General features: G+C 43.6%; 1 protein-coding gene across 1 annotated transcript in view; it reads right to left on the minus strand.

Annotated features, from left to right (window-relative positions):
* Positions 1 to 25,168, minus strand: part of abcc1 (ATP binding cassette subfamily C member 1) — a 169,038-nt gene that overhangs the window by 98,436 nt on the left and 45,434 nt on the right. The window contains exons 3-6 of the mRNA XM_033040273.1: positions 17,687 to 17,863; positions 9,015 to 9,140; positions 6,648 to 6,785; positions 1,539 to 1,664 (exon numbers count right to left, since the gene is read on the minus strand). Of these exons, the coding sequence (XP_032896164.1) occupies positions 1,539 to 1,664; positions 6,648 to 6,785; positions 9,015 to 9,140; positions 17,687 to 17,863 (567 nt within the window). The remainder of the gene's footprint in view (positions 1 to 1,538; positions 1,665 to 6,647; positions 6,786 to 9,014; positions 9,141 to 17,686; positions 17,864 to 25,168) is intronic.

Genomic DNA, 25,168 nt, shown 5'->3' on the forward strand with positions numbered 1-25,168 from the left:
TAAGATCAGACGGCCATTTGGCCCTTCTGTTCTGACAATACAATCGTGGTTGACCCTTTATCTCATTGGCAGCACTCCCCCCGTATTTAATGATGCCTTGAAGTCTATTTAAAATACTTGTCTCTGTAGAGAATTCCACAGCGTCACCACCCACAGTATAGAAACATTTATCTTAGTCCTAATAGTCACATCCCATATCCTGGAATAAATATCCCATATCCTGTAATAAATACTCAGCTAAGGGAAACATTTTCCCACATTACCACACTTTTTAAGGCCAAGGACAGCATCCCTAATCCCTTTGAAATGATAACCATCAACACAGGACCATCAAGGATGTGTGTTCAGTGCCCCTTCTCTTCTCCCTCTAAACCCTTGGCTGTACAACCGAACATAGCTTCAAACCCATCTTTAATTTCACTGACAATAACACCATAGTTGGCCGAATAATGGGTAATGATCAGATAGAGTACAGGAGAGTAATTGATAAGATTATTGAATGGTTCCAGAAAAACAGTCATGCACTCAACAGAAGACCAAGGATCGGATTGTTCACTTTAGGAGGGAAAAGACAGGGTTTCACAAACCAGTCTTCACCGACAGGACAGCAGTGGAGTCGATAGCTTCCAGTTCCTGGGTGTGCATATCTGCAAATCTGAACCAAGCCCAGCACGTCAATGCCTTCACAAAGAATGTTCATCAATGCCTGTCCTTCCTTATAAGATTGAGGAGATTCAGTATGTCAACAAATAATCCATGTGTGCGGTGGAGAGCATAATGACTGGTTGCATCATGGCCTGGTTTGACATCTTGAACACCCAGGAATGAAGGAGATTACAGAGGGTGGAAGTCATTGCCCAGTCCTGACTCCTCATCATCGAAGGGATCTCTAAGAGGAACTGTCTCAAAAAGGCATCCAATATCAAAGGACCACAGCACCCAGGCCACGCCCTCACTTCACTACTACAATCAGGAAGGGGTAAAGGAGCTTGAAAACTGTGACCACCTGGTTCAAGAACACCTAGTTCCCAACAACCATCAGGCTCAAACACTACATGTAATTAACCTCAGCAATTGTGATCTCCTATGGTCGCTGTCTTTTGTTGCATTAACACTCTAGTTTCACCCAATCGTGGTTATTATTGCCTTTATTATATCTGTGATATCCCAATTACTTGCATATCAGTCGTAAGCAATAAAGAATACCACTGTTGGCACACATGACAATTAAATACTCTCGACTCGACTGATGATAAATGAGTCAAGCACATGGGTGGGTCAGGAATAATTTATATGCCTGACCAGGAAAGGATGACCTAGATGGACACCAGCAAACCAAACAGGCTTTTACATTTTAGGTGCTAACATTTATCAAAAATTTACAGATTATTAACCAAAACTAAATTCCACAGCAAAATTTAATCTCAGGTCTCTGGATTGTTAGACCATCACAGGATAACAAGGCACTCTCATTATAATAAACCCTCTCACTGCAACCACATATCTGTCAATTTTGTTTAAATCAATGTAATACTCACAGCATCCTGAACATATTGAGAGAAGAGAGGAGGATGATCTGTTATGCAGCAAAGTATGAATTGTATAAATACCAGAAGAAAATAGATAATATAGGTAAATTCCCGAAAAATATCAGTCATACGTTGCTGAAAAAAGAAAGAAAATTACTTTGCAGAGACTGTTTTATTATCATTGTGAGCTGCTGGAAAATAGTATATTCACTGGACAAAACAAACAAAAACTGGAAAATGGAAAAGAACAAATCTTAATTGTGTCTTAATTGCATCCACCGGGTGGCGCCATCAGCGAACGGTCTGTCTGTCTTTTTGTCTGTTTTGTTAATTTTAGTGTGCTTTAAAAAGTTTGTGTTAATGTTCTCTAGTTTGTTTTATGTGGGGAGTGGGGGGGGTCGTGTTTCAATCTCTTACCTTGCTGGAGATGCAATTGTTTTCCGGATCGTATCTCTGGTCGCTCTGCGGCCTAACATCATGGAACTGGTAGTCTTGCTCGAGACTGACTTTGAGCTCCACCGCAGGTCCGTGGACTTACCATCGGAGCCTGCTGATTTCAAAATGGAGGGGCTCACGGTCTCGGGTAGAGACCGATGTCGGGAAGCTCCAAAGTCGCAGGAGGTTCGACTAGCCCTGACCCAGGGTCCGATCGCCCGGCGCGGGGGAGCTGAGATCCCCCCGATGCAGGAGCTTGACCGCCCTGATGCGGAGGGCCCGACTGCCGGCTACGGGAGCCAAGATCGTCCCATCAACAGAAGTCTCGAGGCCCCCGACCGCGGGAGAGCAAAGAAGGAAAGAGATTGAACTTTTATTTTGCCTTCCATCACAGTGAGGAATGTGGCAAAATTTGGAGGAGTCACTGTGGTGGATGTTTATGTTAAAATGTATTTTGTGTTCTTTGGGGCCAAGAACATTGCATATGATTTTACACTATAACATATACTACAATGTATTTGAATCTCAAACAGGTCTTCACTACACGTGTCTCTTTTACTCTATATTTTATTTGTCCCATATTTTTATGCAATGGCTTCCACCAATGTAGCCACTTTATTAGACAAACACTTGCACAATGAAAATGGAGTGACAGAGGATGTGGAGTAAGATAGGACAAGGGAAGAGAGGTTAAGAAGGGTAAAGTGGATGAAAGCATGGTCCAAACAAATAGTTCAAGTTCAAGTTCAAGTTAGTTTATTGTCATGTGTCCCTGTATAGGACAATGAAATTCTTGCTTTGCTTAAGCACACAGAAAATAGTAGGCATTTACTACAAAACAGATAAATGTGTCCATATACCATGATATAAATATATACACACATGAATAAATAAACTGATAGTGCAAATAACAGAAAGTGGTTGGTAATAATCAGAGTTTTGTCCGAGCCAGGTTTAATAGCCTGATGGCTGAGGGGAAGTAACTATTCCTGAACCTGGTTGTTGCAGTCTTCAGGCTCCTGTACCTTCTACCTGAAGGTAGCAGGGAGATGAGTGTGTGGCCAGGATGGTGTGGGTCTTTCATGATACTGCCAGCCTTTTTGAGGCAGCGACTGCGATAGATCCCCTCGATGGAAGGAAGGTCAGAGCCGATGATGGACTGGGCAGTGTTTACTACTTTTTGTAGTCTTTTCCTTTCCAGGGCGCTCAAATTGCCGAACCAAGCCACGATGCAACCGGTCAGCATGCTCTCCACTGTGCACCTGTAGAAGTTAGAGAGAGTCTTCCTTGACAATCCGACTCTCCGTAATCTTCTCAGGAAGTAGAGGCGCTGATGTGCTTTTTTGATGATTGCATTAGTGTTCTCGGACCAGGAAAGATCTTCAGAGATGTGCACGCCCAGGAATTTGAAGCTCTTGACCCTTTCAACCATCGACCCGTTGATATAAATGGGGCTGTGGGTCCCCCTCCTACTCCTTCCAAAGTCCACAATCAGTTCCTTGGTTTTGCTGGTGTTGAGGGCCAGGTTATTGCGCTGGCACCATATGGACAGTTGCTCGATCTCTCTTCTGTACTCTGACTCATCCCCATCAGTGATACGCCCCACAATAGTGGTGTCGTCAGCGAACTTGATGATGGAGTTCGCACTGTGGTTCGCTACGCAGTCATGGGTATAGAGTGAGTACAGCAGGGGGCTGAGCACGCAGCCTTGAGGTGCTCCCGTGCTGATTGTTATTGAGGCTGACACATTTCCACCAATACGAACAGACTGTGGTCTGTGGACGAGGAAGTCGAGGATCCAGTTGCAGAGGGATGCGCAGAGACCCAGTTCTGCGAGTTTGGTAACCAGTTTGGAGGGGATGATTGTGTTAAATGCCGAGCTGTAATCAATGAATAACAGCCTGACATATGAGTTTTTGTTGTCCAAGTGGTGCAGTGCGGAGTGGAGGGCCAGCGAGATCGCATCCACCGTTGATCTGTTGTGGCGGTACGCGAACTGCAGTGGGTCCAGGTTTTTGTCGATGTAGGAGTTGATTTGCTCCATGATCAACCTCTCAAAGCACTTCATCACCACCGGCGTTAGTGCCACTGGTCGATAGTCATTGAGGCATGTCACCTTACTCTTCTTGGGCACCGGTATAATTGATGCCCTTTTAAAGCAGGTGGGGACCTCAGACCTCAGAAGTGAGAGATTGAAAATGTCCGTAAAAACTCCCGCCAGTTGGTCCGCACAGGTTTTTAGAACACGGCCGGGTATACCACCAGGACCAGATTTTAAGATGATATTTTCAGGTTAAAACGAGCCAGTGCTCATATACAGGGTTACAGAAAGTGGAGTTGAAGGCCTAGATAGCAGCATTAAGGCAGTAAAACAAAAACCAAGGACAGCAGGAAGTACAACGCATCAAATAACCAACAAGGCAAAACTCTTTGTGAATTTGAAATTAAAAAACGAGGGCTTTTTAAAAAATTAATACACTGAATGAGAGCAACGGTGGGGGTGATGGGCAAGGGAAGACATGTGCCAGAGGTATGTGCCAGCATTTGGTCTAGATTAATATTAAATAAATACTGGTGAAAAGTACACCACACAATTGACTTGGAATTAATTAATTGCTGACCCTCCTTGAACTCAGTCAAAAGTGCCCACAAGCTTTGTTCTTCAGTTAACATATACAATATAATCACTTTACAAGTTATTGACTTGCGAGAGTTCATGAAAACAAGCTGTACAGTCAATGCAAGAAGCACAAATATAAACCAGCAGCTACCAACAGTAACCCTGTATCTGTATCCAGCCTACTCAAGTAAAACAATAAGGGAAAAGTGCATTGCCTGCAATGCCATCTTTGATAATAATGTTAATTCAGGTGCCAAAATATGTATGTCTCAATTTTGAACTGGCTGTTACCCCAGTGCACTTTCCTACACTTTTAATCAACAGTTCCACAACAGCTTGATCTGTATTAAGCAATATTCAGAGACAATTTGATGTGCTCTCTCTCCTATACCTTTGAAAGTATTTCATTGACGGAAAAATGTTTTGACAATTGATGTGATACAAGGCGTTATAACAAATTTATTAGATGGCAAGTAATTTTTTGTCCTTCTTCCTAAAAGCCAAATCATGTTAAGTTCCCCAAAAGTAACCTACAGACAAATTCACATCGCAATTCAGAAGCACACGCAAAGCAAAGAACAAAAGCCACAAAGTTCCTGTAATTGGTTCTGTTGAAGCATTGCATGTAATTTTGGAACTTTGTTCTGAATGTTAAACACAATCCAAAGTTGCAAATTAATCAAATCAAAGACAAGATGTTTAAAGGTTCAAAGGTTCAAAGGTTATTTTATTGGTCACATACACCTAGGTGTAGTGAAATGCTTCTTGCCATGCAGCACATAAAGAAAGAATACAGACATAACAGTAATAAAGAAATTTAAACATAAAAACATCCCCCCACAATGGTTCCCATTATGAGGGAAGGCACAAAGTCCAGTCCCATCCCCAGTTCACCCATAGTCAAGCCTATTGAAGCCTCCACAGTTGCCTCTACGGAGGCCCGATGTTCCAGGCCGTTCTCGCCGGGTGATGGTGCTCCGGCGTCGGGAGAATCCTCACAGCGGCTTGCGATACCTGGAACGGCCGCTTCCCTACTGGAGGCCGTGGCTTCCAAAGCCAACAAGGCCGCGCCGGATGGAGCTCCACAACTGGTGATCTCGCCGAGAGATCCCAAGCGCCCGGTGTAAAGTTCAGCGCCGCCGCCCGCAGCTGGTCGCTCCACAGTCCTACAGCTCCGCGATGTTTCATCGGCGGTCTCAGCTCACCGGAGCTCCAGCGCGGCGACCCGGGCAAGGCAACGCCCGCTCCGCGATAGCGCTCCAGCTGAGGTTCTAGGCGGTCCCCGACAGGAAACGCCGCTCCAGGCCCGCTGGTAGGCCGCGAGGACGGGTCGACGGTGCAGCCCGGAGAAAAGCTGCCTCTCGGATCAGGTAGCGAACCCTAGAAAGCAGTTTCCCCCTTCCCCCCCCCCCCACATAAAAAAGGCTAGAACTCCAGAACAAAAAACTCAACTAACTAAAAATTTTAAAAAAGAGAGAAAAAACGGACAGCTGCAGGCTGGGCAGCCATACCACACAGGACGGCGCCCTGGACAATCGACAGATGTCAACTGTCAAGGTCAGATGACAACTACTTGGAAGTGTACTTTGAATATAAAGTATATTAAGTATTAAAAATGACTAATTCACCTTGCCATCTTATCGATCTCAATGGTAGTTAACAAAATTTCCATGTTATAAAAAAATAGCTCAATTCCAATACAGAAACGTGCAATAATTATGGATCTAACGTGTGCTTGAGGCTTAGACACACAGGAACTAGGTTCAATTCTTATTCAATATTAAGTTTGCTCTCTCCAAAGATGCCCAGCAACACATCAGAAAATCTTGATGGATGAAGACAGATTATCAAGCCCTCCATTATTAAAAATGGCCTTTTGCCACTATTGTTTGATTTATACAGAGGATGCTATTGCGATGACAGCATTCAAGGAAACATACACCAAATTTCAGAAATGAGGAAGAAACAGATACAAATAAAGCATTTGAAACTAGACGTTGGATAAATTAAATACAATCATTTAAAACCACCTTAGCACAAAAAAATAATGCAATTGTTCCTACCTCAAGTATACAAGTCATTATATTTGTCCTTAATTTGGGAATGGCACATACCAATGTAAGCAGCCAAAAGATCAAAAGAATAGCAGAGGATTGTTTCCCTTTCAATCTCTCATACTGAATAAGGAAAACTGCAACCAACTAAAGTACAAAAACATAAGGTTTAATGTTAGCATGGCATAACTCTGAATACAATTTTATGCCTCACCATTACTCCTTGTTCAAAGGACTGATGCAGTTGATAGCAAACAACAATTTAAAAGTATACATCATTGACAATATATAACATCTTCAAACAGTTCAGCCAAACAGTCACAGTCAACGTTTGATCTCACTGATGTGAAAGGAGGCCATATCGAAAGCACCAAATGAGGTTTGAAGAGGTCCTGTCTCACGTTCTTGGTTCTTAGTTTCTTGGTCCTCCAAAATATTCCAAATGGAATTTAAACTGGAGGTGGTACCTCATGGTGGTACCCCATCTCCCCCCTCCCCCACACCTCTCTCCCCTCCCCTCCCCCACCCCTCTCTTCCCCCTCTCCATCTCCCTCTCCTCCCCCTCTTCTTCCCACCCCCATCCCTCTCTCCCCCACCCCCTTACCTCTCTACCCCACCCCCTTCCCTCTCTCCCTCCCCTACCCCTCTGTCCCTCTTCCCCCGCTCCCCCTACCCCTCCCCTTCTCTCCCCACACTCTTCACCCTCTCTCCCCAACCCCTCTTCTCCCCCTCCACACTCTCTTCCCCCTCTCTCCCGTACCCCATCTCCCTCCTCCCCTCCCTCCCCATCCCTCCCCCCGTCCCCCACACCTCTCTCCCCCATCCCTCTCTCCTCCCGTACCCCACCCCTCTCTCCTCCCCCTCTCCATCTCCCTCTCCTCACCCCTCTCCCTCTCCCTCGCCCTGCCTGCAGTCATACACAATAATAATAAATAACAAAACATACAATAAACACAATGAACCTGTCTCACCTGGAAGGACTGTTTGGTCCCAGGATGCAGGCGAGGGAGGAGGTGTAGGGAAAGTACCTGGGGAAGGGGTGGCTTTGGGCAGTATGGGATGAGTGAACCTAGGAGTTGCAGAGGGAGTAGTCTCCTCAGAAAGTGGAAAAGGGTAGGGATGGGAAGATCGCGTTGAAGGTGGCAGAAATGTCAGAGAATAATGTGTTGGACGCAGAGGCTGGGGAGGTGAAAGGCGATGACCAGGGGAACTCTATACTTGCTCGATCTGGTGGAGTGGGGAGGGAGGAACAAGAGCAGAACTATGGGACACAGAGGATACATGGGCGAGAGATTGGTAGTTCTCGGCTTTCTCTCTTATATAAATGAGTCACAATCCTTAAATTCCTTAAATAATGAGTCACAATCTGGAGGAACCCTTCAAGAATATATAGAATTTGATGATTATCATTATCCACTATATTTATAGCTGCTTCTTACAATCGCTGGGATGTAAATAATCATGTCCTTGCGAGTTATTCGTTTTCAGATTCATTGACATCTCTAGTATACCTCATACTAAAGACATTCAGATAGAGGAAATTATGTTAAATGTCGCAGCTTACAAGTTCAAGTTCAAGTTCAAGTTAGTTTATTGTCATGTGTCCCTGTATAGGACAATGAAATTCTTGCTTTGCTTAAGCACACAGAAAATAGTAGGCATTTACTACAAAACAGATAAATGTGTCCATATACCATGATATAAATATATACACACATGAATAAATAAACTGATAGTGCAAATAACAGAAAGTGGTTGGTAATAATCAGAGTTTTGTCCGAGCCAGGTTTAATAGCCTGATGGCTGAGGGGAAGTAACTATTCCTGAACCTGGTTGTTGCAGTCTTCAGGCTCCTGTACCTTCTACCTGAAGGTAGCAGGGAGATGAGTGTGTGGCCAGGATGGTGTGGGTCTTTCATGATACTGCCAGCCTTTTTGAGGCAGCAACTGCGATAGATCCCCTCGATGGAAGGAAGGTCAGAGCCGATGATGGACTGGGCAGTGTTTACTACTTTTTGTAGTCTTTTCCCAATAAGTATTAAACAAAAAATTAATTAAGTGCATAAAATTTGATTCATTTACATGATATGGCTAAAAAGTCATAATACTTGATCCAATCACTCAAATTACCTCAGGGAAAAAAAACTGTTCTCATCAAATGCAGCTCTTTTATAAAATGCAGACCGAAAGTCTCATGTGATCAGCAACCATGGAGAGTTTGTTCACACAAGTACCCAGTCACAAGATTATCAAAACTTGTTTTAGTTTCAATTCTCCATTTGAAATAAGAAATGGTAATCAATGATTACAACACGAAATAGTTCTGCTTTGCAAAAAGTGCAAGTTAGTCATATTAATTTAGAAGAAAGGCATTTACCATTGTAACCCCAAGCACTGCAGGGCTCACAATGAAAACAGGAGCTCGTCCAAATCCACTACCTCTTTCCCAGAAAGCATAGAAAAGGTCTGCCCAGCAGATTATCCATAATGTAAACCCCAAACCCTGAAAAAAAAGCATATTTCATATTTATTAATGTTAAGATAATCTTAATGTCCATTTGCTGTAGCATTAAAGAAAGTGAACCAAAATGTATCATACTGATAAATAAACAATACAAATCTCAATGGTAATCTTATACTTTCCTCAAAATAGACTGCAGTGATGCAAAATGATTCAACCCATGCTGAAGATGTTATGCAAGAATAGAGTTCAATGTATTTCACAAATTTCAATCAAAATTTAATACCAGACTAAGCTGCTACAAGAAAGCATATTTAGCAACCCATTTCATTTGTTAGAAGTTCCATCATAAAGTGAAACATATCCATGCAAAAAAAAGCTATAGCTTTCCAGATTCCTTGACGCGCGGTGCCCCAGGATTTTGGGATTCACAAAATCTTCGCGTGCCACCTGCGTGACGTGCAAATAACGCCCAAGTGGGACAGGCCCTACAGCATGTTACAGTAAAGAACAATGGTATTTAGGAGTGACCAATTCCATGGGCAACACCTTCCAAGAACATTTTAAAGAAAATAGACAAGACATAACATCTTCCACTTCTTACAATTTAAGAATTCTCTCATTAGACTGTCATTCCTTTGATGCCCATTGCCTTCAGTTTTACCAGGGCTCTTCAATGCCAAATGATCAAATAGTGCCTTGATATCCACAGCAATCACTCTTGCCTTACCTCTGGAATTCAGCATTCTGGTCCACATTAGGAGAAAGGCTGTGATGACATGCTGCGATCAGTTGTCCTGCCAAACTCCAAACTGAGCTTCAGTGACCAAGTGTTGCTTAAACCACTGCTGAAGACATTCCATCGTCACATTGAATAGAGTAGACAATCCAGAGAATAATTAGCTGGATTGAAGTATCATGTTTTTGTGGGCAACACATATCTGGGTAATGTTGTGCATTGGCAGCTGGATGCCTATGTTGCAACTATAATGAAGCAGCTTGGTTATAAACACAGTGAGTTACGGGGCAAGTCTTCAGTTGGATTTTGCCTGGTTCCATAGCCTTTGCTGTAACCAATGCTCACAACTTTGATAACCAACTTGACATATCAAGTCTGAAGAAGAGTCTCGAACTGAAACTTCACCCATTCCTTCTCTCCAGAGATGCTGCCTGTCCTGCTGAGTTACTCCGGCATTTTGAGTCTACCTTTGATATATTAAGCTCTGTATATTAAAGTGAATGAAGACTACCTTCTGTTGACAGTGGGGCCCTGGAAGAAAATTCACACCACCCTTCTTACAGATGTTAGCAAGGGCTTCAGCCTCATCTCCAGCATTCACATGCTGAGCCATTGAGGACAAGGATTTTCCTCGAACATAGTCCTCCTTCTTCACCTTACACCATTATTGTCTATTGAGATGCGGCAGAATTAGCATGCATTGAACCATCGGTTGAGAGATCACTCGGCTCTACCTTTTGCATATTAACTAGCATGCACACAATCCTGTACTTCAGAATTGTAACAGCCTCTGCAGCAGGTAGATCAGTTAAGAGGAGGTCAAGCAAGTTTATCCTTAGTGTTATTGGGTTTCGACCCGAAACGTTGCCTATTTCCTTCGCTCTATAGATGCTGCTGCACCCGCTGAGTTTCTCCAGCAATTTTGCGTACCTTATCCTTAGTGTTAGTTCTGCAGTAGAGGTGAATTAACTATCAAGACAGCAAGCTCTTCAGGAGTCATCAAGCTCAATCATTAGCATTGCAACAAAATTATTCTCACTGGTAGAAAACAAAGTCCTCTAGCCAGAACACATTCTACAGTGCATTCAGAAAGTATTCAGACCCCTTCACTTTTTCCACATTTTGTTACGTTACACCCTTATTCTAAAATGGATTAAATTCTTTTTTTTATCAGCAATCTACACACAATAGCCCACAATAAAATAAGTGAAAACAGGTGTTTAGAAATGTTTGCAAAATAATTAAAAATAAATAACTGAAATATCACATTTACATAAGTATTCAGACCCTTTACTCAGTACTTTATTGAGGCACCTTTGGCAGTGATTACAACCTCAAGTCTTCTTGGGTATCACGCTACAAGCTTGGCACACCTGTATTTGGGTAATTTATCCCATTCTTCTCTGCAGATCTTCTCAAGCTCTGCCAGGTTGGATGGGGAGTGTCGATGCACAGCTATTTTCAGGTCCCTCCAGAGATGTTCGATCGGGTTCAAGTCCGGGCTCTGGCCGGGCCACTTACGGACATTCACAGACTTGTCACAAAGCCACTCCTGCGTTGTCTTGGACGTGAGCTTTAGGTCGTTGTCCTGTAGGAAGGTAAACGTCTGCCCCAGTCCGAGGTCCTGAACGCTCTGGAACAGGTTTTCATCAAGGATCTCTCTATATTTTGCTCCGTTCATCTTTACCTCGATCCTGACTGATCTCCCAGTTCCTACCGCTGAAAAACATCCCTACAGCATGATGCTGCCACCACCATGCTTCACCGTAGATATATTGGCCTGTTTTCCTCCAGACGTGACACTTGGCATTCAGGCCAAAGAGTTCAATCTTGGTTTCATCAGGCCAGGGAATTTTGTTTAGGTGCCTTTTAGCAAACTCCAAGCGGGCTGTCATGTGCCTTTTACTGAGGAGTGGCGTCTGTCTGGCCACTCTACAATAAAGGCCTGATTGGTGGAGTGCTGCAGATATAGTTGTCCTTCTGGAAGTTTCTCCCATCTCCACAGAGAAACTCTGGAGCTCTGTCAGAGTGACCATCGGGTTCTTGGTCAACTCCCTGAATATGTTAGTAAGTCTCTATCCTAAGTCCCTTCTCCCCCGATTGCTCAGTTTGGCCAGGCTCTATGAAGAGTCCTGGTGGTTTCAAAGTTTTATTTAAGAATGACGGAGGCCACTGTGCTCTGCGGGACCTGCAATGCTCCAAAAATTGTTTTATGCCCTTCCCCAGATCTGTGTCTCAACACAATCCTGTCTCAGAGGTCTATAGACAACTCCTTCGTCTTCATGGCTTGTTTTTTGCTCTGACATGCACTGTCAACTGTGGGACCTTATATAGACAGGTGTGTGCCTTTCCAAATCATGTACAATCAATTTAATTTACCACTTGTAGACTCCTATCAAGTTGTAGAAACATCTCAAGGATAATCAATGGAAACACGATGCACCAAAGCTCAATTTTGAGAGTCACAGCAAAGGGTCTGAATACTTACGTAAATGTGATAGTTCAGTTATTTATTTTTAATTATTTTGCAATAATTACTAAACACCTGTTTTCGCTTTTATATTATGAGGTATTGTGCGTAGATTGATGATAAAAAAAATGACTAACCAATTTTAGATAAGGCTGTAATGTAACAAAATGTGGAAAAAGTGAAGGGGTCTGAACACTTTCTCAATGCACCGTATATCCATGTAGCACTGATGCTTCCAATTGTTGGTCCAAACTGCGAAGCAGCCATTCATCAGTTGAGGGGAAATGGGAGGTGTCGCTCAATATTTAGTTTCCTCCCTGTTCCTCCCTGTGCATACAAGCAATCTACCAAGTGGAAAAGTAATTGAGGAGAACACAAACAAGCCCAAAACATCTCAATTATTTTTACTAATAAGTGTACATATGTGTCAATGGTTGTCGTGTTTGTATTGTTTTTAACCGGAGGAGATGTAATGGAATTTCGTTGCACAGTATTGTGCAATGACAATAAACGTATTCATTCATTCATTCATCACAATCCACACATGTAATAGGATGGGTACTAATTAACATTGATTTTATAGTACAAGAAAGAAATGAAAGGTCAAAGTGTGACTGGCTTGATGGCAAACTGTGACGTTGTTTAAAAATGAAGTTCTGGGGATAATAAAGATACTGAAAGGGAGGAGGAGACGGAAGGAGTCAATGAAAACTCAGTGACATGCACACAGGAAACCAACCAGATTATATTGATAACTAATACGAACAGGATTAGGCCATTTGGCCCATCAAGTTCTACTTTGCCTTCAATCATGAATGATCTATCCTTCCCTCTCAACCCCATTCTCCTGCCTTCTCCCCATAATCCCTGACACTTTTACTAATCAAGAATATATCAATCTCCGCCTAAAAAATATCTACTGACTTGGCCTCCACAGCTAACTGTGGCAATGAATTACACAGATTCATCACCCTCTGACTGAAGAAATTCCTCCTCATCTTTCTAAAAGATATGTCCTTTTATTCTGAGGCTATGACCTCTGGTCCCAGAATCTCCCACTAGTGGAAACATCCTTTTCTACATTCACTCTATCCAGGCCTCACTTTCAGTAAGTTTCAATGAGGTCTCCCTCATCCTAAACTCCAGCGAGTACAGGCACAGAGCCATTAAATGCTCACCATGTTAACCCAATCATTCCTGGGATCATTCTCATAAACCTCCTCTGCACCGTTTCCAAGGACAACACACCTTTTCTGAGATATGGGGCCCAAAACTGCTCACAGTACTCCAAATGCTGTCTGAGCAATGCCTTATAAAGCTTCCGTTTTTATATTCTAGTCCTCTCGAAATAAACGCTGCCATTGCATTTGCCTTCCTTACTACCAAATTTACTTGCAAATTAACTTTTTGGGAATAGAATCATAGTCAGGGTGATGCAGCATGGAAACAGACTCTTTGGCCCAACTAGCCCACACCAGCCAACATGTCCCAGCTACACTTGTCCCACCTGCCTGCATTTGCCTGCATGCCTCCCACCCTGTCCTATCCATGTATCTGTTTAATTGTTTCTTAAACGTTGGGATAGTCCCTGCCTCAACTCCCTCCTCTGGCAGCTTGTTCCATGCACCCGCCACCCTTTGTGTGAAAAAGTTACCCCTCAGATTCCTATTAAATCTTTTCCCCTTTACCTTAAACCAACATCCTCTGTCCTCGATTCACCTACTCTGGGTAAGAGACAGTGCATCTACCTGATCTATTCCACTTATGATTTTATCCTCAAGAATCCTCCTAAGTCTCCTTGCACCTCTGATTTCTGAATTCTCTCCCCATTTAGAAAATAGTCCACACCTTTATTCCTACCACCAAAATGCATGACTCCACACTTTTGTACACGGTATTCCCTTCTCTGCCCACTGTCCCTACGTGAAACATGTTGGCCGGTGTGGGCAAGTTGGGCCAAAGGGCCTGTTTCCACACTGTACCACTCTTTAACTCTACCTGTCCAAGTCCTTCTGCAGAGTCCCTGCTTTCTCTACACAACCTGCCCCTCCACTTATCTTCGTATCATCAGCAAACTTGGTCATAAAGCCTTCAATTCCCTCATCCAAATCATTAATATACATCATGAAGAGTAGCTGCCCCAGCGCTGACCTGGCCGTCTGTTGCACTGCCAGTGACTGGCAGCCTACTAGAAATAGCCTCCTTTTGTTGTTTTGTTGTGCTATTCTTATAACAAATGTAAAGCACTTTGGCCAACGAGAGTTGTTTTTTAAATGTGCTATATAAATAAATGTGACTTGACTTGACGACTTATTGCCACTTTTTGCCTTCTCCCATTCAGCTAACCTGATATCCATGTTAGTATCGTCCCTCTGGTACCATGTGCACTCATCTTCTTTTACAGCCTCACTTTAGCAGTGATTCTTAAAAGATCACAAATCATGCCGCCACAATCTCTAAAGCAACTCTTTCAGAACCCTGGGGTGCAGTCCATCCGGCCCAGGTGACTTATCCACCTGCAGACCTTTCAGCACCATCTCCTTGGTAATATCCACTCCACTAACTTCCACCCCTGACCCTCTTGAATTTTTGGCATGCTGGTGGTATCTTCCAATGTACAGACTGATGCAAATAAATATATTAAATTAATCTGCCATTTCTTTATTCCCCATTATAACTTCCCCAACATCATTTCCCAATGCTCCAATATCCACCCTTGCCTCTTTCTTACTCTTTATATATGTAAATAAACTTTTGCTATCCTTTTTTATATTACTGGCTAGCTTACCTTCCAAATTAATCTTTTCTCCCCATATTGACTTTTTAAGTTTCCTTCCGATGGTTTTTAAAAAGCTTCCCAATTCTCTAACTTCCCACTAATCTTTGCAATGTTGTATGCATTCTATTTTAGTTTTATACTGTCCTTGACTTCGCTTGTCAGCCACGGTTGCCTCATTCCCCTCTTAGAATCTTTCTTCCTCTTTGGAATGAAAAGATCCTGCGTCTTCCAAATTGTTCCCGGAAATTCCTACCATTGCTGTTCCATCGTCATTCCAGCTAGAGTCCCATTCCAATCAACTTTAGCCAGCCCCCCCCCTCATGCCTCTGTAGTCGCCTTTGCTCAACAGTAATCGTGTCAATGTGTCAACAACACATCCAATTTCATCTTCTTTCTTTCAAATTGCAGATTGAATTTTATCATATTATGGTCACTCCCTCCTATGGATTCCATTACCTTTAACTCCCTAATCAAATCCAGTTCATTACACAATACCAAATCGAGCATTGCTTTTTCCCTGGTTGGCTCAACTACAAGCTGCTCTAAGAAACCATATTGTAGGCACTCTACAAATTCCCTCTCTTGGGGTCCAGTACCAATCTGATTTTCCCAGTCTACATACATATTGAAATCCCCAATACTATTGCAACATTGTTTCTCCTGATTAAATTTGTACCCTACTTCCTGGCTACTATTTGGAGGCATGTAAACTAACTCCCACGTGGGCCTTGTAACCCTTGCAGTTTTGTAGCTCTAACACAAGGATTCATCTACAACTTCTGATCCTGTGTAACCCCTTGCTAAGGACAAACACATTCTTTACCAGAAGAGTTACCCCATCCATTCTGCCCACCTGTCTCTCTTTCCAATAGGACATGTAACCTTGGATATTCAGCTCCCAGCTCCGATCCTCTCTCAGCTATGTCTCCATAATACCCACAACGTCGTAACTACCAATTTCTACTTCGAAGAGGATTGACAACAAAAAAAAGAAAATGGAGCAGGAGAAAGAGATAAGCGAAAAAAGGAACAAAGAAAGTCTGATCAATAAAACATGCACCTAGTTTTGACTACAAAATAAAAGGATTTGAGACCATGAGCAAGAGCTTAAATATGGCCAATGCAAAAATAAATAATTCTCAAGATTATGTATCAAGATCAAACAGATTTTAAAAATAATCAAGTATGAGACAGCATGTGATCTTAGAAACATAAATCCTGGTAATGGAGATTGTCACACTGGATTATAATCATTACAAACTCTGCCACCATAGGGAGCTTGAACATTCCTTAATCAAGCTGTATATGTACCATAACGTTTTAACGTGTCCCATTAAAGCATTATTTCAAACAGTATAATAAATCTATTTTCATCATTTTATTTTACAGAACTTTTTCTGACTTGCCACATCACAGATCCATAAGCTTGCCAAGTGACAACCTCCTCTCTCTCTCTCTCTCTCTCTCTCTCTCTCTCTCTCTCTCTCTCTCTCTCTCTCTCTCATCTGCTGTTGCTTCCAAGGTGGAGTATTTCGGCACCTCTGGGGGAAGAGGTGTAGGTGGCAACGCAAAAAAAGCGCCGCAAAAGAATGTCCCCAGGGGTTATAAAGTGAGCCGCAACAGCCGTGTCACTGGAACATGCAGTGGATGAAGGTGGATTCACTGGTGAACTTTGTGAGTCAAGACGGTGGGATCCAGGGATGGGTCAGCAGGTCATTCCATTCACATTCAGTTCACATATTAAATGTGTTGAACTTAGGTTTCTGGCATTCTATGGTGCTTTAGAGACACAGAGGGAGGTAATTAGTGGACCAGGGGTGTATTATAGGTTTCATTTTCATGTGGCCTCTGTTGGTCCAGTGAAACAGATAATCCAGAAAGGCTCTGGAACCGAGGGTGTTGGGGAAAAACACGGCATTCAACCTGTATTGTAAAGCATAATATTTTGCTCAAACTGTTAAAACCACAAGACACAGCATAATTGAATACAGACCAAGGCCAGAGTTCAATCAGTTACAAGATCCTGGTATTTTTCAATATTAAAAATATAAATCAGGTGAGAAGCACCAAAATTCAAATCATGATGAAAGGATTGTCTCTTGGTAATTTGGATGTTCGAGAAAATATTATGTGGCAAGACATAAAATGAGCCAAAGATAGACACAAAATGCTGGAGTAACTCAGCAGGTCAGGCAGCATCTCTGGCTTTCATTCTCTCCAGAGATGCTGCCTGCCCCGCTGAGTTACTCCAGCATTTTGTGTCGATCTTCGATTTAAACCAACATCTGCAGTTCCTTCCTACACATAAAATAAGCCATCTACAAAAAGAAAATACTGCCATTCAGAGATATTAGATACTCATTCCTTCACAGCTAAGAGAACACCTTGGAATCCATACATAGATCAGTTAAAAGGCCACAGAATTACAATTCCCGTGGCTTGTGCTGCTGAAAGGCCAACATTTCAGATAGCTATTTGTTTACACTTATCTTTCCCTAATAGGAAGATACGAGTTAAGCATGTGACATTAAGTGTGCAAAACATCTAAATCTGTGACAATCAAGTACAATAAAAATTGAATAAACAGTCATCACTCTTACCGTTTTAGTTTTATTGAGCAATGACATCCTAATATAACCTTGCGAGTTATAACGAAGATAAAGGAAGTAAAATGGAAAACATGCCCAGATGTAGACACAAGGGATCCATACTAGGATGGTTCTCTGGAAGCAGTTTGTAAAGTCTGGATTTTCTGTGTGCCATGTTTTATTCGAATCCTGCAAAACATTAAGTGAAGATTTTAAGTTCTACAACAGAAAATGCTGTTTTCTTAAAAAAATTAAATAAATGTCATGGCATCTTTATGGCATGAATGTCACTGGTTCTTTGTATTCCAATAAAGCAGAAGAATCTTTAGCATGTTTCTAAGCAGAGATATTACTGTCACGTGTACCTAGGTACAGTGAAACGTTTTTGTTGCGTGCTAACTAGTCAGCAGAAAGGCAATACATGATTGCATTTGAGCCATTTACAGTATACTGGACTAAGTGGGACCCGTTGGGTCCCATTAACATAGGAGGCCTGGTCCCTCCCAACGCAACCCATTCCCCAACGCAACATTCCACCACTCACCTGTTCCCCCAACGCAACCCGTTCCCCCAAAGCAATGTTCCACCACTCTGAGGAGGGGGTGTGGGGGGGGGGGAGGGGGTGGGAGAACGGGGAGGGGTGTGGGGAGAAGGGGTATGGAGGAGGGGTGGATGTGTGGGGGAGGGGGTGTGGGGGAGCAGGGGTGTGGGGAAGGGGTGTATGTTGCGGACGGGGATGTGGTGGAGGGGGAGGGGGTGGGCAGTGGGGGAGGGGGAAACCTTCAAAACCTTCATAACTTTTGTACTATTTCACCAATCAGAACAAAACATATTTGACTTGCAGCAGAGGAGAATGGTGAGTAAGGTGGCGAAAAATCGTAGCTCTACGGAGGATCGTTTTTGCGTAAATTTAATTACAACGCAGACAGGAAGTGGTCAAGGTGAGAGTTTTAGTAATAGATATAGATAGATACATAAGGGAATACGTTTAGTGCAAGGTAAAGCCAGCAAAGTCTGATCAAGGATAGTCAGAGGATAATCTGCTTAAAGGAACATGCCAGAGTGGAAACAAAAATACTCACGTATACAACTTTATCAGAATTTGGAACGAAAAAATATTAAATCACACACAAAAAAAAAAAATATGGTTGGAAGAAATAAATAGTGAGAAAATGTTACATTTTCCCACAGATCTATATAGATGGACATGATAATCAAACGCCAGGTGCGTCGAGATGGGGCTCCTAAGGGACCGTGTTAGGAACCTGGAGCAGCAACTCGATGACCTCTGTCTGCTCAGGGAGAGCGAGGAGGTCATAGAAAGGAGTTACAGGGAGGTGGTCACTCCAAGACCACGGGAGACAGAAAACTGGGTCACAGTTAGGAAGGGCAATGGGCAGAGGCAGGGACTGGTGAGTACCCCGGTGGCTGTACACCTTGAAAATAAGTACTCATGTTTGAGTAAGGGTGGGGGAGACATCCTACCTGGAGGCAGCGACAGCGGCCGGGCCTCTGGCACAAAGACCGGTCCTGTTGCTCAGAAGGGTTAAAGGGCTTTCTCACTGTGCGACCTGAAGCCAGACTTAACATCGTGGGAACCTTCTGCGATAGCAGTACGGCATTCGTGGACCACCGAGGAGCTCCGTGGCGCTAACGGCAGGTAGTCGTGTGACTTGGTAAGGTCGGGAGAAAATTCAAACATTTTTGAATTTCTCCAAGAGTGACTTGAGCAGCGTTGCAACATTGTATGAACGCAGTGGCCAGTGCGATATCCGTGCGATATCCGTAATAACTCTTGCGGGTACCGTGGGAACTCCTGCGAACGGTGAGTAACTGAGCAGTTTGATTGTCAGTGCTTGTTTTACCTCATTGTTAAATAAATATATTTTTTACTATCAGATTGATGTCTGCAATTCTTCATTAACACATCACTACAAGATGAATGTTTCTAATGTTATAATCCCTCTCATGCTGAAACACAAAATAGTTGAAGTGAGGTGAAATAATCACATTTTCATTCTTTTTCATTTTTGAGTGTTCAGGTACCTCACTTGCTGAGCTATTTTACTCCAGCAGTTTGTGTCTCTTTTTGTCTAAAGCAGTTTCTAAGACTGTAGGAACTCCGCGGGCCAGGCAGCATCTACGGAGGGAAATGGACATGCGACCCTTTCTTCAGGCTGCCTTATCTCTCTCCCCCCCCCCTCCCCCCAACTCCCACCCCCACACACAAATGCTGGAGAAACTCAGCGGGTGCAGCAGCATCTATGGAACGAAGGAAATAGGCAACGTTTCGGCCCGAAAAGTTGCCTGTTTCTTGTGCATGTGTCGGAAGGAACAGCAGATGCCGGTTTAAAGAGAATGCTGGAGTAACTCGACGGCAGGCAGCATCTCTGGGGAGAAGGAATGGGTGACATTTCGGGTCGAGACCCTTCTGATATGCTGCTTGTCCCGCTGAGCTACATGTTGTGTCTATCTTCGTTTTAATCCAGCATCTGCAGTTCCTTCTTGGCCGAACCCGATTGAAAGATGAGAGGCTGGGCGATAGAGCACTGGGTCTGACAAGGATCAGGCTTCAGTAAGCAAAGTAAAAAGAGGTGGCAACGTTTTGGAAATGAAGCGGGTAATCCGAGTGATGGCGAGATGGTATCCTCTAATCTTAATGTGTCGGAAAGAACTGTAGATGTTGGTTTGCGCCGATGATAGACACAGTAATACTGGAGACAGACATAACATCATGGACGGGCAGCATCTGGATAAAAGGAATGGGTGACGTTTCGGGACGAGACTCTGAAGAAGGGTCTCTAACCGAAACGTCACACATTCCTTCTCTCCAGAGATGCTGCCCGTCCCGCTGTGTTACTCCAGCATTTCGTGTCTATCTTCCGTATGCTCTGTGATGGTCATCTCGGAGTCAAGTGGCAACTCTGGTCTGTAGACACGAGGAACTGCAGATGGAGGAATCACGAGCAAAATACAGAGCGTTGGACGAGCCTGACCCTTTGAGTTCCTCCATCACTTTGTGTTGAAGTCAGGTCTGGACATTGCTTGGCTCAGTCTCAGGCGCCGGCTAACTAGGAAGGTCGAGTCAAAGTCCAGCACTAACACTCAAGAAATAACGTTTGCGGCCTGATGTTACCAATATTTAATTGAAATCATTAATAAGTAAATAACTAGATACCGGTCTAATCCGTATCTACGGGATTGGACAGGCTAGATGCAGGAAGAATGTTCCCGATGTTGGGGGAGTCCAGAACCAGGGTCCCAGTTTTACAGTCTACCGTGGGAACTCTTTAATTACAGCGGGCAGCCAACTCCCTTCAGTTTCCCAGGGGGTCGGGACGGGACTGGAGTTGGGAGGGAAAGGTAGGGGAGTCGAGGGAGAGGAGGGGGAGACAGATGGGGGTGTCTTCATTTACTGGCGGTGGGTGTCTGTCACTGAAACAGGCAGGTGAGATTTCACATCCACCTTGTGTGTGCCTCTCTCTCTCTCTCTCTCTCTCTCTCCATCCCTCCCTCTCACACAGGCATGACTGGAGGAACTCCGCGGGCCAGGCAGCATCTACGGAGGGAAATGGACAGGCGACCCTTTCTTTAGGCTGCCTTATCTCTCTCCCCCCCCCTCCCCCCAACTCCCACCCACACACACGAATGCTGGAGAAACTCAGCGGGTGCAGCAGCATCTATGGAACGAAGGAAATAGGCAACGTTTCGGCCCGAAACATTGCCTATTTCCTTAGTTCCATAGATGCTGCTGCACCCGCTGAGTTTCTCCAGCATTATTGTGTACCTTCGATTATCCAGCATCTGCAGTTCCTTCTTAAACACAAATGCACCGAGTTCCTCCAGCACTTCGTGTTTTGCTCAGTATTCCAGCATCCGCTGTCTCCCGCGTCTCCAATAAAACAAAACTACTGTCAAAAGGGTGAAGAATAGGGGCAGAGATAGATACATTCCTGATTAGTGCGGCTGTCAGGAGGTTATGGGGAGAAGGCAAGAGAATGTGGTTGAGAGGGAGTGCCCATCTGTTACTATTAATTGGACAGTTCGGTCTGTGAAACGCAACACGCCAGCCCCGACATCCAGCCCGGTGGTCAGTCCTTTGAAGATAGACACCAGTTGCTTGGAGCAACTCAGCGGGACAGGCAGCATCTCTGGAGAGAAGGAACGGGTGGCGTTTCGGGTCGAGAGCCTTCTTCAGACTGAAAGTTTCACCTCTCAGTAGATAATAAAATAAGACAATCATCACGGTCAATGTGAGACACAGTCTTTATTCCTATTTGACAAAATAAAAAGACGACTTCTTGCACATATTGAGAGAAGGTGCATCACACCAAACAACATTTGTCTGAAAAAAAACAGATTATTCTTCAGCTCATTAAAGAGCTCGGGTGACAAAAACCAATATAGTGTGTGAAAAAAAGTAACATCATTTGTGCCACGTGATTAACAACACTACAGTCCACGATGTTCATTCAAGATTAACGGGAAAGATCGGGAGACGGACAAGTCACTCGCACAAATGACAGAATTGCCGAGTACCGTGGGAACTCTTTATCTACCCCCCGTTATATCGTGCGGAACTCGTGCTGGACCACGACCACTTCACTCGGGTGACATCTTGCTTCAGGTCGCACCGTGAGAAAGGGCCATAAGGAAAAGAAGAGGAGGGCAATTGTGATAGGGGACTCTATAGTCAGGGGGTCGGATAGGCGATTCTGTGGACGTAGACAGGAGACCCGGATGGTAGTTTGCCTCCCTGGTGCCAGGGTCAGGGATGTGTCTGAACGTGTCCAAGAAATCCTGAAATGGGAGGGAGAGGAGCCTGAGGTTGTGGTACATATAGGTACCAACGACATAGGTAAAAAAAGAGAAGAGGACCTGAAAGAAGAATTTAGGGAGTTAGGTAGAGTTAAGGAGAAGGACTGCAAAGGTAACAATCTCAGGATTACTGCCTGTGCCACGCGACAGTGAGAGTAGGAATGGAGCGAGGTGGAGAATAAATGCGTGGATGAGGAACTGGTGCAGTGGGTATGGATTCAAGTTTCTGGATCATTGGGACCTCTTTTGAGGAAGGTGCGACCTGTACAGAAAGGACGGGTTGCATTTGAACTTGAGGGGGACCAATATCCTGGCGGGGAGATTTGCAAAGGCTACTGGGGAGACTTTAAACTAGTATGGTTGGGGGGAGGGACTCGAATTGGGAAAGCTAGCAGTCAGTGTGTAAGGCAGGAGGCAGATAATGGTAGCACTCTGACCCAAAATGTAGGGGAGAGAGAAGAAAAAGAAATTAAACAGAGAATAAGAGATGGTGGGTTTCTTAAATGTGTATATTTTAATGCTAGGAGCATTGTAAGAAAGGTGGATGAACTTAGAGCCTGGATTGACACCTGGAAGTATGATGTTGTGGCGATCAGTGAAACATGGTTGCAGGAGGGCTGTGATTGGAAACTAAATATTCCAGGATTTCGTTGCTTCAGGTGTGATAGAATTGGAGGGGCAAGAGGTGGAGGTGTTGCATTGCTTATCAGGGAAGATATTACAGCAGTGCTTTGGCAGGATAGATTAGAGGGCTCGTCTAGGGAGGCTATTTGGGTGGAACTGAGAAATGGGAAAGGGGTAGCAACACTTATAGGGGTGTATTATAGACCGCCAAATGGGGAGCGAGAATTGGAAGAGCAAATATGTAAGGAGATTGCAGATATTAGTAGTAAGCACAAGGTAGTGATTGTGGGAGATTTCAATTTTCCACACATAGACTGGGAAACACATTCTGTAAATGGGCTGGATGGGTTGGAGTTTGTAAAATGTGTGCAGGATAGTTTTTTGCAGCAATACATAGAAGTACCTACTAGAGAAGGGGCGGTGCTGGACCTCCTGTTAGGAAATGAGACGGGTCAGGTGGCAGAGGTATGCGTTGGGGAACAGTTCGTGACCAGTGATCACAATACCATTAGTTTCAATATAATTATGGAGAGGGTCAGAACTGGACCTAGGGTTGAGATTTTTGATTGGAGAAAGGCTAACTTTGAGGAGATGCGAAAGGATTTAAAAGGGGTAAATTGGGACAGTTTGTTTTATGGGAAAGATGTGGAAGAGAAATGGAGGACATTTAAAGGTGACATTTTAAGAGTACAGAATCTTTATGTCCCTGTTTGGTTGAAAGGAAATAGTAAAAATTGGAAAGAGCCATGGTTTTCAAGGGAAATTAGATACTTGGTTCGGAAAAAGAGAGAGATCTACAATAATTATAGGCAGCATGGAGTAAATGAGGTGCTTGAGGAGTATAAAGAATGTAAAAAGAATCTTAAGAAAGAAATTAGAAAACTATAAGAATATATGAGGTTGCTTTGGCAAGTAAGATGAAAGTAAATCCAAAGGGTTTCTACAGCTATATTAATAGCAAAAGGATAACGAGGGATAAAGTTGGTCCATTAGAGAGTCAGAGTGGACAGCTATCTGCAGAGCCAAAAGAGATGGGGGAGATATTGAACAATTTATTTTCTTCGGTATTCACCAAGGAGAAGGATATTGAATTATGTGAGGTAAGGGAAACAAGTAGAGTAGCTATGGAAACTATGAGATTCAAAGAAGAGGAAGTACTGACACTTTTGAGAAATATAAAAGTGGATAAGTCTCCAGGTCCGGACAGGATATTCCCTAGGACATTGAGGGAAGTTAGTGTAGAAATAGCAGGGGCTATGACAGAAATATTTCAAATGTCATTAGAAACGGCAATAGTGCCGGAGGATTGGCGTACTGCGCATGTTGTTCCATTGTTTAAAAAGGGGTCTAAGAGTAAACCTAGCAATTATAGACCTGTTAGTTTGACGTCAGTGGTGGGCAAATTAATAGAAAGGATACTTAGAGATAATATATATAAGCATCTGGATAAACAGGGTCTGATTAGGAACAGTCAACATGGATTTGTGCCTGGAAGGTCATGTTTGACTAATCTTCTTGAATTTTTTGAAGAGGTTACTCGGGAAATTGATGAGGGTAAAGCCGTGGATGTTGTATATATGGACTTCAGTAAGGCCTTTGACAAGGTTCCTCATGGAAAGTTGGTTAAGAAGGTTCAATGGTTGGGTATTAATGGTGGAGTAGCAAGATGGATTCAACAGTGGCTGAATGGGAGATGCCAGAGAATAATGGTGGATGGTTGTTTGTCAGGTTGGAGGCCAGTGACTAGTGGGGTGCCACAGGGATCTGTGTTGGGTCCACTGTTGTTTGTCATGTACATCAATGATCTGGATGATCGTGTGGTAAATTGGATTAATAAGTATGCAGATGATATTAAGATAGGTGGGGTTGTGGATAATGAAGTAGATTTTCAAAGTCTACAGAGAGATTTATGCCGGTTGGAAGAGTGGGCTGAAAGATGGCAGATGGAGTTTAATGCTGATAAGTGTGAGGTGCTACATCTTGGCAGGACAAATCAAAATAGGACGTACATGGTAAATGGTAGGGAATTGAAGAATGCAGGTGAACAGAGGG

The sequence above is a fragment of the Amblyraja radiata genome, chromosome 22 (genome assembly GCF_010909765.2).
Source record: "Amblyraja radiata isolate CabotCenter1 chromosome 22, sAmbRad1.1.pri, whole genome shotgun sequence".
Lineage (NCBI taxonomy): Eukaryota > Metazoa > Chordata > Chondrichthyes > Rajiformes > Rajidae > Amblyraja > Amblyraja radiata.